The 16,327-nt window shown below is 44.0% G+C and overlaps 2 protein-coding genes across 3 annotated transcripts in view; both read left to right on the top strand.

Annotated features, from left to right (window-relative positions):
- The window catches only part of grm1a (glutamate receptor, metabotropic 1a), a 28,663-nt gene extending 25,576 nt beyond the window's left edge, over positions 1 to 3,087 (top strand). Inside the window, exon 9 of one of the 2 annotated variants that reach the window (XM_084030385.1) lies at positions 697 to 3,087. In XM_084030385.1, the coding sequence (XP_083886511.1) occupies positions 697 to 1,501 (805 nt within the window). In that variant the 3' untranslated portion in view covers positions 1,502 to 3,087. The remainder of the gene's footprint in view (positions 1 to 696) is intronic. The other variant, XM_084030386.1, reaches the window with a different exon arrangement.
- A 577-nt stretch (positions 3,088 to 3,664) lies between these two features.
- rab32a (RAB32a, member RAS oncogene family) lies at positions 3,665 to 15,932 on the top strand. The gene is made up of 3 exons (XM_084030387.1): positions 3,665 to 3,994; positions 11,858 to 12,135; positions 14,710 to 15,932. Exons 1-3 carry the CDS (start codon positions 3,781 to 3,783, stop codon positions 14,857 to 14,859), a joined length of 642 nt encoding a protein of 213 aa, XP_083886513.1. The 5' UTR covers positions 3,665 to 3,780; the 3' UTR covers positions 14,860 to 15,932.
- The last annotated feature ends 395 nt before the right edge of the window (positions 15,933 to 16,327 follow it).

Genomic DNA, 16,327 nt, shown 5'->3' with positions numbered 1-16,327 from the left:
CGACATTAAATGAAAAGGTGTAGCAACAACTACATCTGGCTGAAGCAAAGAATGCCTCTGTGATCCTGTCACTTCGGAGTCGGCGATGCCAAAAATATTGACACTGCAGCCCTCCGAGGAGGAGATCTGCCACCCTGCTGCTTTTAGTTCCTCCTGAATTAACCTCCCATTTAACTTTTCTCAGCATGAACGCCCCTCTCCTCCCCACCACTCCACTCCGACTAATCACATTAGAGCCGGTCCTAGCTCATTCTGTGCTAAACTCTCTATGTCGTCTTCAGGCCACATCAGGCACCAACTGAAATACTGACTCAGAGTGCATGCGTCCCGTCTGAACTATATAGAGCGAGTACTTAAGACAGGAGGAAAATGAGCTGGGCGGCTCCTTATTCCGTAAGCTTAATGTTTGAAGCAATTTGAAGATCATAATGCTGTCTGCAGCACATTATGACTCACTATGTTTGTGAAGTGCCACAGTTGATAAATGTAACGCCCTTTAGAGCTCGTGAGTGAAGCCCATAGCAAAGCTGTTAATGTCAAGTCGTGTGGTTTAAAAAGTATTTTTAACATGCATCAGAAATGTTGAAATGCTGCTGCTCTGCTGTGTTACGCTGCTGCTGCTACGTTGATGTTGTTGTTTCTGTAACCCCCCTCCCTGGTCTATGATAGTAACTTGGATCTTTATCTTGTTCATAGTTCTAATGGCAAGTCTGTGTCATGGTCTGAATCAGGTGCAAGACACCCTCCGAGGGGGGGGAATGTGTGGCACAGACTGTCTGTGCATGTGAGGAAACAGGAAGCCAGCTTGAATCAGACGGCGGTCATCAGGCCCCTAACTAACACCCCCGACCCCCACAGTTGTGAGCCCTCCACCTGCGACCGTGGCACAGAACCCCGTCCCCCCCAAGAACCGCGTGGCGCTAAGCCTCTGTACAACCTGGTGGAGGAGGACGACGAGGGCGATTCTCAGCGCCCCCTCTGGACTCCCACTTGCTCCGGGCAAATGCAAGGGCTGGAGTCTAATTTAGATAGGCAGGCTTCTTATTTGCCCCCTCACTTAAAGGGCTGCACCACAGAGCGCTTGCAGGGGGCTGTGGTGGACACACACAGCTCCTACGTCCCTGCACTGAATGAGCACACCGCCACGGAGGCAACCCCTGCCAACGAGCCTTTGAGCTTGACCCCCTCTCAGCTTCCTTTGGTCCCACAAGTGGGGGTGTTTGAGGCGGAGGGGTCCGAAGACGAGGTGCTGGACCTCTTACACAGCTACATTTACGACGCCAAGGAGGAGGGAGAGGGGGAGGACTGGGAAGAAGAGGATTTACCTCAGAACAAGCCAACTCTGGAGGATTCCCTCGCTCTGTCGCCCCCCTCCCCCTTCAGAGACTCCGTTTGTTCGGGGGACTCCCCCATCATGGAGTCGATGCTCGGCGGCCCCCCGATCTCCGTCTACGCCTCAAACATCCTCCAGGACTACGCACACAGCTCCTCGACACTGTGAGAGGAAAACGGGTGCTGACACAGTTGCTGTTTCACACAGATATGTATCTCCACGCACAGATCCAAGCACACACAGAGAAACATACATACTGCACAACGACAATTATTTTACTATCGTTTAAAGTTTTAAGCATTTACCTTTTGCTGTCACTTGCTGGTACGTATTACTCTGCTTATAAGTAAGGGGTTATTCAAAAATGATTAGTAGTAAAAAACATAGCAGGAATCATCCGTGAGTGCTTACATTCCTGAAGGGCTGTCAGTGCACAAAGGCTTTCTGTAAAACGTACACTGGGAAGAGTGCCAAAACTAGTCAGCTCACGCCAAATTGTGACGATTTAAGCGACGCTGAGAACCACAATAAAGGATGTAGCTGTGGTTCTCATTGTGGCAGTGCAATTAAATGGTCTACGAGGAACAAATGGGAAGACAAACACATTGCTATGTGTATGTAATGTCTGTGCGCTGTAAGATACAAGCAGAGTTCAGTCTGGCTCTAAGGACCACAGTAGCTGAAGTGCATTTTAATGAGCTCTGTTCCTCTTGGGAAAAAAAAAAAAACTATACGCGTTTCGCCTTTTCTCATCAACAAGTTTCACCTCAGCTTTATCTCATCCGACCTCACCGCAGTTAAAATATACAGAAGAGATTAATTAAGAAACGTGCAGTATGTTGGTTGAATATTACTTTTAGGTGTGGCGAGACGTGCACAAAGATATTACCACTAAACAGAGATTCTGCCAAGACTTGCGCTGTATGATATATGATATGGATATAATGTGCCAATCAGAGTTGTTATCAACCTACATCCCTGCTTTTTTCTTTTTTTTACGATGTAGCTGATACAGGTTAGCGTGATTGTAGATGATGGCGATGTTGTTTATTCAGTTTACACTCAATCCTAATACCGAGAACAAGTTTTATGGACATGGGATGTAGTAAAAGAACTACTCTCTGCTTTCCATGCTGTGTTGATATTTCTCATGTTTTTCTGAGTTTGCTGTGTCATTGTAATGAAAAACACAGTACTTGTACAAGTTCTCAAAGTTTGTAATACTGTTCGGCCATCTCTTGTTTTTCACACAGGTGGTATGTTTGTAATACTGATAAATGTTTCTATATTTAGAATGTCAACAGAAGAAAAAAAAAAGAGTTTATACATTTTGAAACCGTCCTCAGAATACTTGTCAAAGAGCCGTGTGTTTGGTTTTTTGAGTAACTTTTAAGCTGACTTGAGTCGACTGTAAAATATCCAGTTGTCAAAGTAACCGATGATTAGTTGCTTCTTGTAATGAGATTATACATGTTTCAATTTTGCTTCAATCTTGCATTATAAATTTAAGTAGTTTACTTGAGATTAAGTTTCTTAGTTCTTCATCTATAAGAATGCAAATTATTTCAAAGTACAAGATTATACAGTGCACAGTGCAATTCTATTGTATTTCCAAATGTTTTTAAGTCTCTTATAGTGTAAGTTGTTAAAATGATTTTGAACCAATGTAAAAAAAATAAAATAAATAAAATATCAGGGTGCCACCTGTCAAATCTAGAGTGAAATAGACCTTCATGTTCTGGGCAAGATGAACAATGCTGTAAAATAAAACTATTTATATTAAGAAGACTGATTTCTGCCTACAATAGCATGAAAATTGGGTTTGTCTTTAGGTTCGACTGCAAAAATAAAAGCGCAATATTAATTTACAGAATAGTTTGGGTGCAATCAGGTTTACATCTCAAACTAAATTTACTTTACTAAAAAAACAACAACAACAAAAATGTGTTTTACTGATTGTTAGAAGTTTGAGCTTCACAGTGTGACAAACAGACAATTATTCATAGCACAGATTTAAAACAAAGAAATGTTTTTTTTTTACCCAATTCCCTGAATTCGCGTGTGTCTCATTAACTTAACTAACACGCGGAATAAAGGTCCCATTGTGTAATCGGTTGGTGGTTGGCCTTCTTGATGGTGAAGCCGCATTACGGGAGCATCACCGCGGCAGCACGAGGAAGCTTCAGTGTCAAGTTTCTTACATTTCCGGGTCCTGTGACTTATCAGGTGGTTTCTGAGCCGCAGCAGGAGGAGCAGGAGGAGGAGGAGGACGACGACTAGAAAGGGGGGAGACCGATAGAGTTTGTGTCGCGTCCGGCCCTCAGCCCTCCGACCAGCTCCTCACAGGAAACCCTCCATGAGCCAGAAAGCAGAAGCTGCCTGAGTTTTGCTTTTTTTTTTTTTTTTTTTTTTGTGTGTGGAGAAAAGTTGCCGGTGTGAGCGTCAGCATGGCCGGGGGCTCGGTGTTCGAGTGCAAGGAGTACTTGTTCAAAGTGCTGGTCATCGGGGAGCTGGGCGTCGGGAAGACCAGCATCATCAAGCGCTACGTGCACCAGCTTTTCTCGCAGCACTACCGGGCGACGATCGGGGTCGACTTCGCGCTGAAGGTCATCAACTGGGACAGCAAGACGCTGGTGCGGCTACAGCTGTGGGACATCGCAGGTAAGGAGCGTTGCGTTCACTTGTCACCCGACGGGGTCGGACGGACGGGGAGCGCAAACGCCTTGTGGTGTCGCGCGCTGCTTCCTCGGGAGTTTCGCTCGATTTCATGATTTAACTTAACTTAAAAACTTAAAAAGTTATAAAAAAATAGACTTCGGTGCTTACATGGAGTTTTTAAATCAGAGAAGCAGGAAAAACAAACACAAAACCAGTCTATCATGTCATGTATTTTCCACTTAATGACCAGGGCAGCTCATAATTACCAGTGGAATGTAGGTCACGTTGTTATGAGAGGGCCCCGCCCCCTCCCATGAAACCGCTCATCACAATCATACTCTAGTAAATACGGTAGTTTCTTTAGGGGCTAAAGCGTGTTTATGGCTCTACTGAGTGGCCTTATCTTTATTCCATGCTGCTGATCTTCACATGACCCACGTGACCCTGGAGAGGATTTCAGTGAATTCTTCCTCCAGAGCTTCTCAACTCGACAAACTCGAGGAAAGCAAGAAAATCAGAGTCAATATAAGTTCAGCTCAAAACTCTCCCTGTTTGTTCACCTCGCACCGCAAACAGGAGTCTGAGGATGAGGAGGGGAGGAAGTGAGAAGCAGGCAAACGAAGCAGGCTGTCTTCAGTTTAATCAGCAGGAATGGAGGGTGCAGTGTGTGTGTGTGTGTGTGTGTGTGTGTGTGTTGTGTGTGTGTGTGTGTGTGTGTGTGTTCGTTCATCCAACATCTTTTCATGTTGGATGAAATTGGTTGGTCACATACATACAGCTTTACTTTTAAGGCCAGTTTACGGTGGATATTTTTATGTTTGGTGTAATGAGATCACATGGCGTGCGTGTGTGCGTGTGTGTGTGTGTGTGTGTGTGTGTGTGTGTGTGTGTGTGTGTGTGTGTGTGTGTGTGTGTGTGTGTGTGTGTGTGTGTGTGTGTGTGTGTGTGTGTGTGGCAACTGGTCCAAGGAATGTCTCTGTTTGTTTAGTTTTCCGCAGTTTTAAATGGCAAACACATTATTCAAATCAGAATGCAAATTGTATAGTCGGTTTGTTGACGGTTCCAGACGGAACCGTCGTGACCTCTGGCGCGCAGCAGGACAGCAGCGGCGGTTCTTCCTTCTCTGAGCGTTCGAAGAGAAGGAATGTGGCTGAAGGATTGTCTGCACGTGCCAACAATTTGTCATTACTGTTAATTCTGCAGATTACGTTCTCAATAAATGGTTAGGCTTGTGTCAGAATATAGTATAGAATAGAGTTTTGTTTGTTTACTGTCACGTAAGACCAAGAAAATAAAGAATAATTCATATTTGACAACCTGAAACAAACGATTATTTGTCAGATATACTTTTGTTTCCAGCTGGGAAACTTTGGTGAACATTTTGTGGGATGATTTAAGGATTAGTGATGATGTCCACTGTCATTAAGATTGGACTTTGTGTCCACACGTTACGGCCTCATTTCTCTAACCGTACATGTACACCACAGCCTCACATGTTGATTGGAGTTAAACTGTACCTGACTCTGAAGTCATGGGGTTTTTCCAGATGTCACGCACGTGTTAGAGCTAGAGATACCTGGCTAAACAACGTGGGAGAATTCCACTTTTTCAAAAGGAGTTCAGGTGAAAGTCACCATGGTTGATTGAGCGCCGCCGAGAACCAAGTGGTAGTTAAAGCATAGTAGTAGTCTGTGGGATTTACATTGTATGTTCAGGAGTCAGCTGCTATGCGTCATGTTCACTGAGCACATGCGGTAATCAAACAAAACTCACATGCCCTCACTGTGTGTGCGTGCGGGCATGTGACTCGAAAAATGTGAACTTATCCATGAATTCTTTTTTTCCATCCCGTTGCCTCTAGATACGCTGCAGTCATACTTCTTTGAACGCCGTCATGGTTGCGCAGGTCCATCGTCTCCCTCGAACAAACAAAGCTCATGTGCTGAGACGGATCGGGACAGATGGTCAGGAGGCTGCTGTTCTCTGTTTTTATATTTATTACAGCGCTTACAGCAGTGACAGTGGGAGGGGGAGGGGGGGGGGGGGTCTGATTGGCAGTGTCGGCTTGGTTCCCCCCGCTGTCACTTAGGCCCTGGCAGCACAAGCTCAGTGTGCTGGGGCATCTGTGACTGAGCGCCAGGGAAGGCCGTCTGCCTGTCACCGCCAGACAGTCAGAGGATCTGCGAGGGTAAATAAAATGCTGACGCACACACACACACACACACACACTGATATCACATAGACTGAGGGAACACACACACACACTGTAGCCAGAAAGAAAGTTTTGAGGTTAGATGACACGGATGCTAAACGTCATTATTCGCACCTATACGAAGGCCGGGCCCGAGGACGCTTCCCCCGAGAACATAAGTGACGAAACGTGGGCGCGAAAGGGCGAAAAGCTGGAGGTGCATTTGCCAAGTCATTAAGAGCAGCCATTAAGCCATTTAATCGTGCAGAATGGGAGGAGGAATTATCTTCTCGGCAACGCTGAGAGCAACTTCAGAGTTGCGCTGACTTTTACCAGCCATACTAATGATTACAGTCTGGGAGGAATGATAGTAATCAGAGGCTCGTACGTGATGAGGGGGCGCCATGGAAGTCACCCCTCCTCTCCCAGAATTGCTGTTCTTCTTTGGGTTCGTCTCTGCCGGTGGACAGAATGATTACCACCGTGGCATAGTGTCAAGAGCCTGCACCTTCTAGAACAAAACATTACTGCAGGAGCAGGAGGTCGCACATTAGCGGGCTGTGTGAAGGGGTTTGCCGTCGCAGCGCTAACCAGCTCTATTTTAGCTGACACTGAACCCTGACACTACGGTTAAAAACTCCTCTCTTTCGCACTAAAACACTGGAATTTTCCTCTACAACAATAGATTTGATTTAAGGGGTCAAAAACCGAAATGTTGAGGGAAAGATCTTAAAGTGGATCTATAAATAATGAGAAATTCAAATCAAATTGCTTGTTTGTCTGTGTGACACTGATATTCAGTTTGCTGCAACACAACACACATTTTTTCTTATTTCTTACCATCTAATTGATGCATATTTATTACATGAATATAAAGAAATGAAACGGACAGCATAGCTTCTTACTGACTTTTATTAGCTGTTATAAAAATGGATAAAATCACTCTTCTTTTCTTTCTCCTGTCCTGATTTCAACATGCACACAGCACCAGCGTTTAGTAGCTTACTGTAAAGCAAAGCATCATGGGAGCGGTTTCCACTTATTTGTTAGCTTAATTCCTTGAACCTTGTGCCGAGGCTTTATGTCGACCGGGCCCCACGAACCCGTCGGCGGAAGGTGACGGGGAAACGTACCGTACCACTTAAAGGTTGCAGATTTTCTCTCCATTCGGACTCAGTGCAGCGCTGAAGGCAGCTGTAAGCTGAAGTAAGTTCTCACATGCTACCCAGTGGAATTTGAACGTGCCGGTCATGTGATGTTCAGTCTCCTTTACAGCTCGTGCTGAAGACCACCTTAATGACTGGGCCCTGTGTTGTCTTGGTTTTGTAGTTGGCGGGAGGGCGTACGGGGAAGTTTCACAGCCAGTTGCCTCCTAACAACAGACGGAGACTGCTGCTGCTGCTGCTGCTGCCGTGTCTGGGCTTGGACAGTTTCTATGGCAACCCACCCACAGGATAGCAATATGTACGGCCGTAGAGGAAACTGGGGTTGCTAGGGCTATGGATAATGATGAGACTTTTATTTCTGTTTCTCCCACACAAACGGAGACGATACAGTGGCTTTAAACAAACCAGTTCCTTTTCATCAAGCGCTTCTGTAAACTGCAACTTTTCACGTGTTCGTACCCACAGGACCGAGGCGTTACTTGAGGCCAAACAGTGCAGCAGACTGAAGTGAAATGTCTGCGTTTAAGACCCGATTCCGCAATAGTTCAGGTTGTGTGTGTGTGGACGGATTCAGGCGTTTCCTTGTCTTTTAGTTTGGAGGCGCGTTGAGGGTTTGAGGCAGCAGCACACTCTTTGTTCCCTCCTGCAGTCTTATGCCTCGCTGTGACATTCGCTGTGTAAATACTCACATTGTTCACGCAGCTCACTCCTGTGTTTCCCGCTGATTGCATTAGCAGCATATGACCGCCATTAATGCGTTTTCTATCATTTTATTTGTCCTTTTTATTTAAATGCAGATTGCTTCATTGAATGCCGACGTTTGGCTGGCTGCTGTCAGCTTCTTAAATGTGGGGGATTTGTAGCTTTTCTTTGTCAAACATAACAGGGATGCATAATTCATCTGGATTTTGTAGAAATATTTGTTAACGGTGAAATGGGTGTCAAAATACCATTAAAAATGAAATATAATAGTGCAGAGAAGTCCTGGCCTACGCATCATATTGTTCAGACTTGTTTGGTACAGATCTGTGTAAAAATCACAGCATAATAATTATTTATTAGGACTCATTATTGAGAAAAACTGTCCATAATGTGAGAAATCATATCACAATTGCAATATCATTAGATATTTTTGTTTTTTTTTGACAGTTTTGGACTGTTGATCGGACAAAAGACAACAAACGGAGCTGTCGTCTTAAGACTGTGTTGAAATGCTGTTTGTCTTGCTGATGCTAGTTTAGTGTACAAAGTGATCAATGATCCGGCTCCTCCCTCACTACAGGAGTGTGGCAGCGCTCTGATAGTGGGAGGACACGACGACTAGGACGACTAACAGAGGCAGCACCGATCACCCTCCTCTCTTAGAACAACACTTCTGGAGCTCAGCACCACCGTAGATAAGAGACGGCAGCAGAATTACATTCAAGATGATCGTGGCTAAAATCAACCCAACCCTAAACGCAAACACTCCATGTTGTTGTGTGTTGTTTTCATACTACAGTGCTTCCTTTCCTCCCAGAGACTTGTATTCTCTGTCTCCTGCCCAAGGACCACTTATGTTAATTAGCTCGTAGCTATATAGCGGTCCAAATCTGCAGCTGAAAATAGTCCCTAACGAATATATTATGTACTCCTGTTCTAGTAGTGATTGCTAAAATACTGCAGTACCCAGCTGTTTTAGGAAAGTATTTGGCCTTTAAAAAATATGAAAGTATACATTCGTAACCTGTTTTTAGCAGATTTATATTGGCAACTTGAGGCTCAGTGCCATCGACTGACTGGAGAAATAGTCTTTAAAGAGCAATAAAAAAAAAATAAAAAAAAGGCAATGTTGCTTTTGGTCTTTTCATGGAATTTGTTGACAATTACATGAATGTTGAATCGTGCTTTTATTTAACAAAGCAACCAGGAGTTGTAGTGAACATTCTGTTCTTCAGCAGCAGCACTGAGTTTAGTGAATGATTATCATTACTTATGACACTGAAGGTTGGGCATCGTGGGATTTGCTGTCATTTAATGTTAGTGACCTCTGCATGGAACCACGGCACCTTATCAATACCCCAAGTAACTCGTCACACCATGCAGCTGGGTCAGGTGTGTGTGTGCGAGCGTGAGACTGCAGTCACATCGCTGATATTGATTGATGTAGTGGCCCGATACGGTCGTTTTCCCATCTAGCCGGTTTTCTCCCAGGAGGAGCGAGGCTAAGCCCGACAGACCGGCTGTGCTTCCACATCGACCCGGCAGTAAGGACGGGATGTGTCAGGAAAAAAGTGTCGAATGTAGACGCGACAATTCCCCCTCGGTTCCTGGAATCAATGAAGGATCATACTTGTTCTCAAGGTTAATTCACTTCTTTGTAAATAAAATAAGAGTCAAAATCGCACAAAGCAAGCCACGCACCGACACGCTACCTTGGACGAGTCTGCACTTAATTTAAAACCCTTTATAGTCCAAGGTGAGCAGCATTGCATCATCGTTCGTCCATGTTTTCATCAGAGCACAAGTTTGTGGATGTTATGAAAGTCAGTGCATAATGTCCTTATTGCTCTGTTCGGTGGTGAATTTCATTTAGCTGACATTGTATACTCTATTATTCTTCAGTGGTCAATATTCAGACTCTCCTGGCTAAACGCCGTGTTGGGCTGAAACGATAAAGCCATTATTTCCGTTGCCTCCGCTCTGCTGGATGTACGAGCTCCGCGAGGCCTGGAAACGAAAGCTTTATTTCAGTCTATCGGCTCTTCATCCCACTGTGTCGTGTCTCTGGTGAATTCACCTGGGGTTATATCGGCTAAAATTAGACTCTCAATTATGAGCAATTACTGTCAGGCCTGTGGGCCCCACAGTGGATTCACTCTCTCGCTCACACCCGCACTGCGCCGCCGTACTCCGGCTCCTCGCGTGGCTGGTAAGTTCCCACAGTGAAGGGAACGTACGCTCAGCGTTCCTCAGCCCTGTTCTTGGTTAATTCTCTATTGGTGGATGCGAACGGTCCGTTAACACTTGGTCTATAGGCTCTCTTAAATTGGAAGAAAAAAAGCCAACCTCGTCCCTGGAAGTCTGATGTGACCGCAGAGAATCTCAACAAGCAGAAATCTGAAATCTGACGTCACAACTTGACGACTTAATCTGAGTTACAAACATTACTGGTTGCTGCTATTGTATTGTATCCGAAAACCAAAAGAGACGTATGTATTGAGTTCCAGGTGGTAAATCTCTGAATCTGGTCTGAGCTCGTGTTCAGGGTGCCCAGTGATGCAATAGAACTGATATTTGCACACAAAAAAGCTCCTGAAACAGGAAGCATATGTGTGTCACCAAAAAGAGGAAATCACTCCTGCCTTTGAACCGTTGAAACATACTATGTTGCAGCCATCGCCTTGCTCATGCGTTTCCTCAGCTCTTCTCGCTGCAGGCAGCGTCGACGCACCGAGCGGTCTAGACATCCAGTAGACGAGGGAGCATCGGAGTCACAAGACCTCTTTTCAGTTACTGGCAAATAGTTTCATTTCGACATCCGACTCATCTGTGCACCACAGAGGTCACTACAGGACACGTCTGGTAATCCCTTTCTTAATATCAAGCAGTCCAAAAGACCAACAAACTAAAAAAGCAATGAATTAAAAGTGGAAAAAGGTCTGGCTGCTTCTTATGATCACAGTAAAGAAAGCAATGTGAGGCAGAAATCCTTTTTTTTTTTTTTATCAGATAGATCAGTCAAGTGTTCACCAGAGATCAGAGATTCACTTCCCCAACGAGGCTCTGTGCTGAACGCCTCAGTGCACACTTGTGCTACGGGGAAGTGAGGCGTGCACAACCAGAAGTTGTGTTTGAGCCTTGTTCCTTGAATTTATTTTTTTTATGTAAATGAATTAAAGTATGTAAATGTATATTAGTTTGACATTAAAACCCCTTTTTTAAAGTACTTCTTATGGATCTTTTAAGGAGTTTGTGTTGATATCTAGATAAAACAAAGTGGTCCAGTTGAGGGTTTTTTTCTGCTCGTAATTTCCCTCTCTTTGCATTTGTTGAAATTTCATCTCAGCTCTCGTTTACAGAGGAAAGGCTTATTGTGAAGGCAGATTACTTGTGTCATTCTCTCTGTGGATTAGGCCAATGGCAAATTGGGGAAAGTAGGTCAAATATAGAGTTTCTTTTACCACATTTAGCAGAGGAAAACTGTTAGGCAGGCATGGAGTTGCCACTAAATGGAGGAAGAAATAACGAGGGAAAGGATCCAGGTGACGTGTCGAGGTGTTGGATTTAGTGATAACTTCAAAAATGTGATTTTTCAGTTGAAAGACTGAAGTCGCATACAGATGGCGGTTTCATGGGACTTGCTGATGGTAAATTAGTCTGCATGTTATCAGCAAGCTGCTCATGAACTGGCGTTTTGAGGTAATTAAACTGATGAGATCTTCTTTTTGATTTACCAGTCCAATGGTCCATTATTAGCTTTCTTAGCTGCTGATATTCCACTAAATTCCCCTCCCTTCCCCCCCGCAGGTCAGGAGCGATTCGGGAACATGACGCGAGTGTACTACAAAGAGGCCGTGGGGGCATTCGTGGTGTTCGACGTGACGAGGGGCTCCACGTTTGAGGCGGTGTCGAAATGGAAGCACGACCTGGACAGCAAGGTGAAGCTGGCTAATGGCAACCCCATCCCCTCGGTGCTGCTCGCCAATAAGTGCGACCAGAAGAAAGAGAGCTCCAACAACACGGCCCTAATGGACAATTTCTGCAAAGAGACCGGCTTCCTGGGCTGGTTCGAAACGTCCGCTAAGGTGAGAGATCAATGCATTAAGACGGAGAAGCTATTAGTTGCTTGAATGCCTCGAATAGATCGGCTCATATATACATTACTATTTATATCTGTTCAACAGGCTTCTTCGTAGATATTCTCTCTGATGTGTCTTTCGGTTTTATTCGTGGTTACTCTGCATGAAATTACCAAAGTAAGAGCTCATATTGATGTATAAAAGCTTCTTGGGTCATGGTCCAAACAACGTGACTGGAGCTTGAGGTCAATCAGATGATAAGAGCTTTTAAAATAGCCGAGGGGCCGCCGGACTTTTATTGTGAAGACGTAGTGCCGTTTTACTGAATGAATTATTCGCTTTTCATGACAGGAAATTCTCCGGGCCCCTTTCTGTGTGGTGCAATCACACTGCTTACACTGTGGCTGTTGTGAAATAGCTACAAGTTAGCAAATGTTTTTGGTTAAACACTCACTCAGTTTATTAACATGTTGGATCCAAAATCCACTGTTAAGTTTGGCAGTTTGGAGATAATTTCTATCAGTATAAAACAGACTAGAAATATTTTAGCTTTTGCCAAATGACTAAGTTTTTTGACAACCATTTTTTTTTTTTTAATATCCTGCTGTCTTTGCAATTCATGCGCATCATCTATGCACATCTATCTTTCCTGCCAGTGAAAAGATTTGTTGGACAGCTGGCGTGGTATTTTATGTTGCAGGACGGAGCTGCAAGGCTGAGAATGGAAGATCTTTGAAAGCTAATGTTTGGTAGTGTTTTTTCTCAACTTTCATCATGTTGTCAGCTTCCTTGTTACTGTGTCCGTGTGCTGACACCATGCCTTTTTGTACTTTTTTGGATTTGGTGAAGTGAGACAAGTGATGAGTGAGATTTTCACTTCCTTTCACTTGAGCAGAGTTTTCAGTGCAGCGATAAGACTGTTTATACAGCAGCGTAGGACAAAGTATTCATATCATTTTTTAAAATCTAACAAATGTTATCGCATATAAAGCCCAGTATTTCCCCTTTGAAATATGTGCGTGAGTACCAGCTGAGTGCGCGGTACTTGAGTAAAATCGACTGACTTCTTTTCCACAGCTGTTCGTCAGTGTTGTGAGGCTTGTTTTGTCACAGAAAGCCAAAAGTTAATCCTCTTCACCATGAGACTCCAGGGAAAGCCCAGTCTTGTGTTCCCTTCCCTGCCTGTTCTGGTCACACGTGTGTCATTTTCTAATCAATCATCATCCCTTTTTAAAGAAAATGTCAAATAGGCCACACCCATACATTTGCATTTGAAACCATCTTTTATAGCTGCAGGTGGAGGAACGCTTTGATGGGCTTTGTTCAAAATAACGTTAGGGCCCGAAGCTATGTCACGTCTTGTGTCATGTGTGTGATGTGTGCAAAGCATTCCTTTCTGTGAGTGTAATGAAGTGTTGTGATTGGATTCCTCTCCGTGCTTACCAAACATTCTTTCAGTTTGAGGTGACGAATCTCATTCCTTAAGAGAATAATGCATAATGACCATCATGAGAAACGGTATGTGTTTGTGTGGCCGAGTCAGTTTGTCCAACGCTGACGGGCTGCTCTTTCTCTCTGGTCCTAATCGGCCTTCGCTATGAGGCAATCAGCGACTTTGTCTTCCTTATTAGGAGTTTAATCTGGTCCTGATTGGTGCAGCACATCCTCTACTCATCGAAACGTTTAAGAGCGATGTGGGAACATATCATCATGTGATTGTATTCACATGCACTTCCGATCAACAGTTAGTACATCCCTGTGCTTCTGGACAGACTTGTAATTATTCCAAATGAATACGCAAATAGATTTTTATTGCTAACGTAATTCTTGACTTTTGCAACAAAATATATATTTTTTAAATATATCAAATATAAAGCACTTACCCCAGTGTTTAGCCAATATGCCCAGGCCTCTTTGTAAACATCCTTGTTACTATAGAGCCTGGAGAAAGGTCATTAATATTCATTCGCTCTTCAACCCACGGGATGACAGTGTGAAGGACAAAAGCAAATGGTGCTTTTTACCCCTCAGATCTCTGGGAGATTCTGAAAAAATGCATAAAGAGATTCCTTCTAAATATCCTGTGTATATATTATATATCAGGAATTTTCTCAAAAGAAGCCATGTTTGTACTGATGCATAGATCAGTCATCACTTCTGATCTGCAGACACGGCCCTCTGCCTGCAGGCCCAGATCCATGGGGGGGGAGGGGCTGCAGCCCGTTCAGGTCATCAAATACAGCCGCTGTCAAGCCCTTCACCATTTTATACTAAGTGCATGGACACAAGGTCCACTTCAGCTTTATTATTTGAAGGATAAGTACAGGTTTATTCATGTGTTTTCATGTGCATGTGCAGGGTTTGGGAGGTGTGTGTGTGTGTGTTTATTTGTGTTGTGGAACGATAAGAAAATAATTTCTCTGATTCACTGCTTTGTTCGCCCTCTCTTCATTCACTCCATAGCTCGCTCATTGAGCCACGAGTAGAGGCCAACCTTGAATGCTCACAAATGTAACATACCTTTTATTTTTTTAGTTGTCTTTAATGTTCTGACATGCCGTTTTGACCTTTTGTTCCCAGGACAACATCAACGTGGACGAGGCGGCGCGTTTCCTGGTAGAGAGCATCTTGTCCAACGACAAAGGTTTGCCATATGAGGAGAACAATGGCGACCGGATCAAACTGGACCAGGAGACTGTGGCTGCTGAAAGCAAATCAGGCTGCTGCTGACACTCGACCCATTCACGTTGGCCATCCGCCTCCCTGTGGCAGGGTCCGACCGGAGCAACCAGCCTGTGGCCCTCAGCCCTCCACCGCAGCGTCTCTGAGGAATATGAATATGAATCCTTGGTTCTTCGAAGCTCCGGGATCTTGTCCTCTCTGCACTGATGCCCGTTTGACCCGCACATCCATGTTTTCCCAAGGCCAGAATAGAAGCCCGATTTTATCACAATGTTGTCGCTGTCTCTATCAGGCTGTTTTCTTCTTTGTCTCACACCTCGAAACGACAGAATCTTCATTATTATGTCTTCACTGCATATTTCCCTGATTGTGTATTCCAGCACCAACTACACACCCCAACCAGCCCACCACACTTGAACCCTGCTGCTCCTCCTTTTGCACTGACATCCTCCGAAGCCCTGGACTATACCACGCCTGAGAACAGAACACATTTGTGAAATGCAGAAAGCTAGAAAACGAGCCCCTTCAATTCTATCACTATGGTCTTCTCTCCCTCCGTATCCATGTCATCCAGCATCTTTCTGTGAAACAAGACATTTTTATTATGCAGTGTTAAAGTATTTCTACAGTTGACATAGACGGACAGTAATTCTTTAACTGCACATGTTTGTGGTTCTAGTTCTTTCGACTACTGCGTAACACATAAGCAAACTCTCCTCACAGATTATCAATATGTATCTGAGTTGTTGCATTTCTGCCATATTTTCTCTGACGTAATGCAGTTTTTGTTGTTAGAGGGGAACACTTGTTGTTCACCCAAACATTTACAAAGACAAGTGGACAATACGGTCTTTCGGAAATAAACTCTAATAATGGTACTATATGAGACACCGTCTCTCCTCCTGTATGACAATGGAGATCTGATTTACAGGTTGTTGTGTTGTTGTTGGTTTTTTACGTGTTGGGTCATGCATTATGCAAATGGTGAGATATCATAGAAACAGAATAAGACAGAGGAGTACACTCTCTACACGAACGTGTTCAGATGAAATATGAAGGATTTTTTTAAAAAAAAGAGCATTGAAATTAAGTTTACATGTGAAAGTATGTTGAATATACAAGACCAAAATAGAATAAAGATTTTAAAAGATTAAAAGCTTGCTGTTTACTATTTATTTGTGTGTGTGTGTGCATGTGTGAGTGTGTGTGTGTGTGTGTGTGTGTGTGTGTGTGTGTGTGTGTGTGTGTGTGTGTGTGTGTGTGTGTGTGTGTAATCTAGCCCTGTATGTGTGCAGTGCTACCACTGGTAACGTTTCTGTTTGAGTGAAGGAAAAAAGGCTTACGCAATGTTTAAGAAAAGTTACCTCAAATAAATTTGTAGCACAAAATACAATGAAAGAAGTTGAATGTGTGAAAAGTGTGTGTGTGTGTGTGTGTGTGTGTGTGTGTGTGTCACCATGTGACTCCACTCAAGAAGCAGTGTGTGTGATGGTCACCAGACACTGCTTTTCACAAG

The sequence above is a fragment of the Eutrigla gurnardus genome (genome assembly GCF_963514095.1).
Source record: "Eutrigla gurnardus genome assembly, chromosome: 16".
In the NCBI taxonomy this organism is placed as follows: domain Eukaryota; kingdom Metazoa; phylum Chordata; class Actinopteri; order Perciformes; family Triglidae; genus Eutrigla; species Eutrigla gurnardus.
Note: the sequence above shows the minus strand (reverse complement) of the source record. Positions and strands in the feature narration are given on the sequence as shown.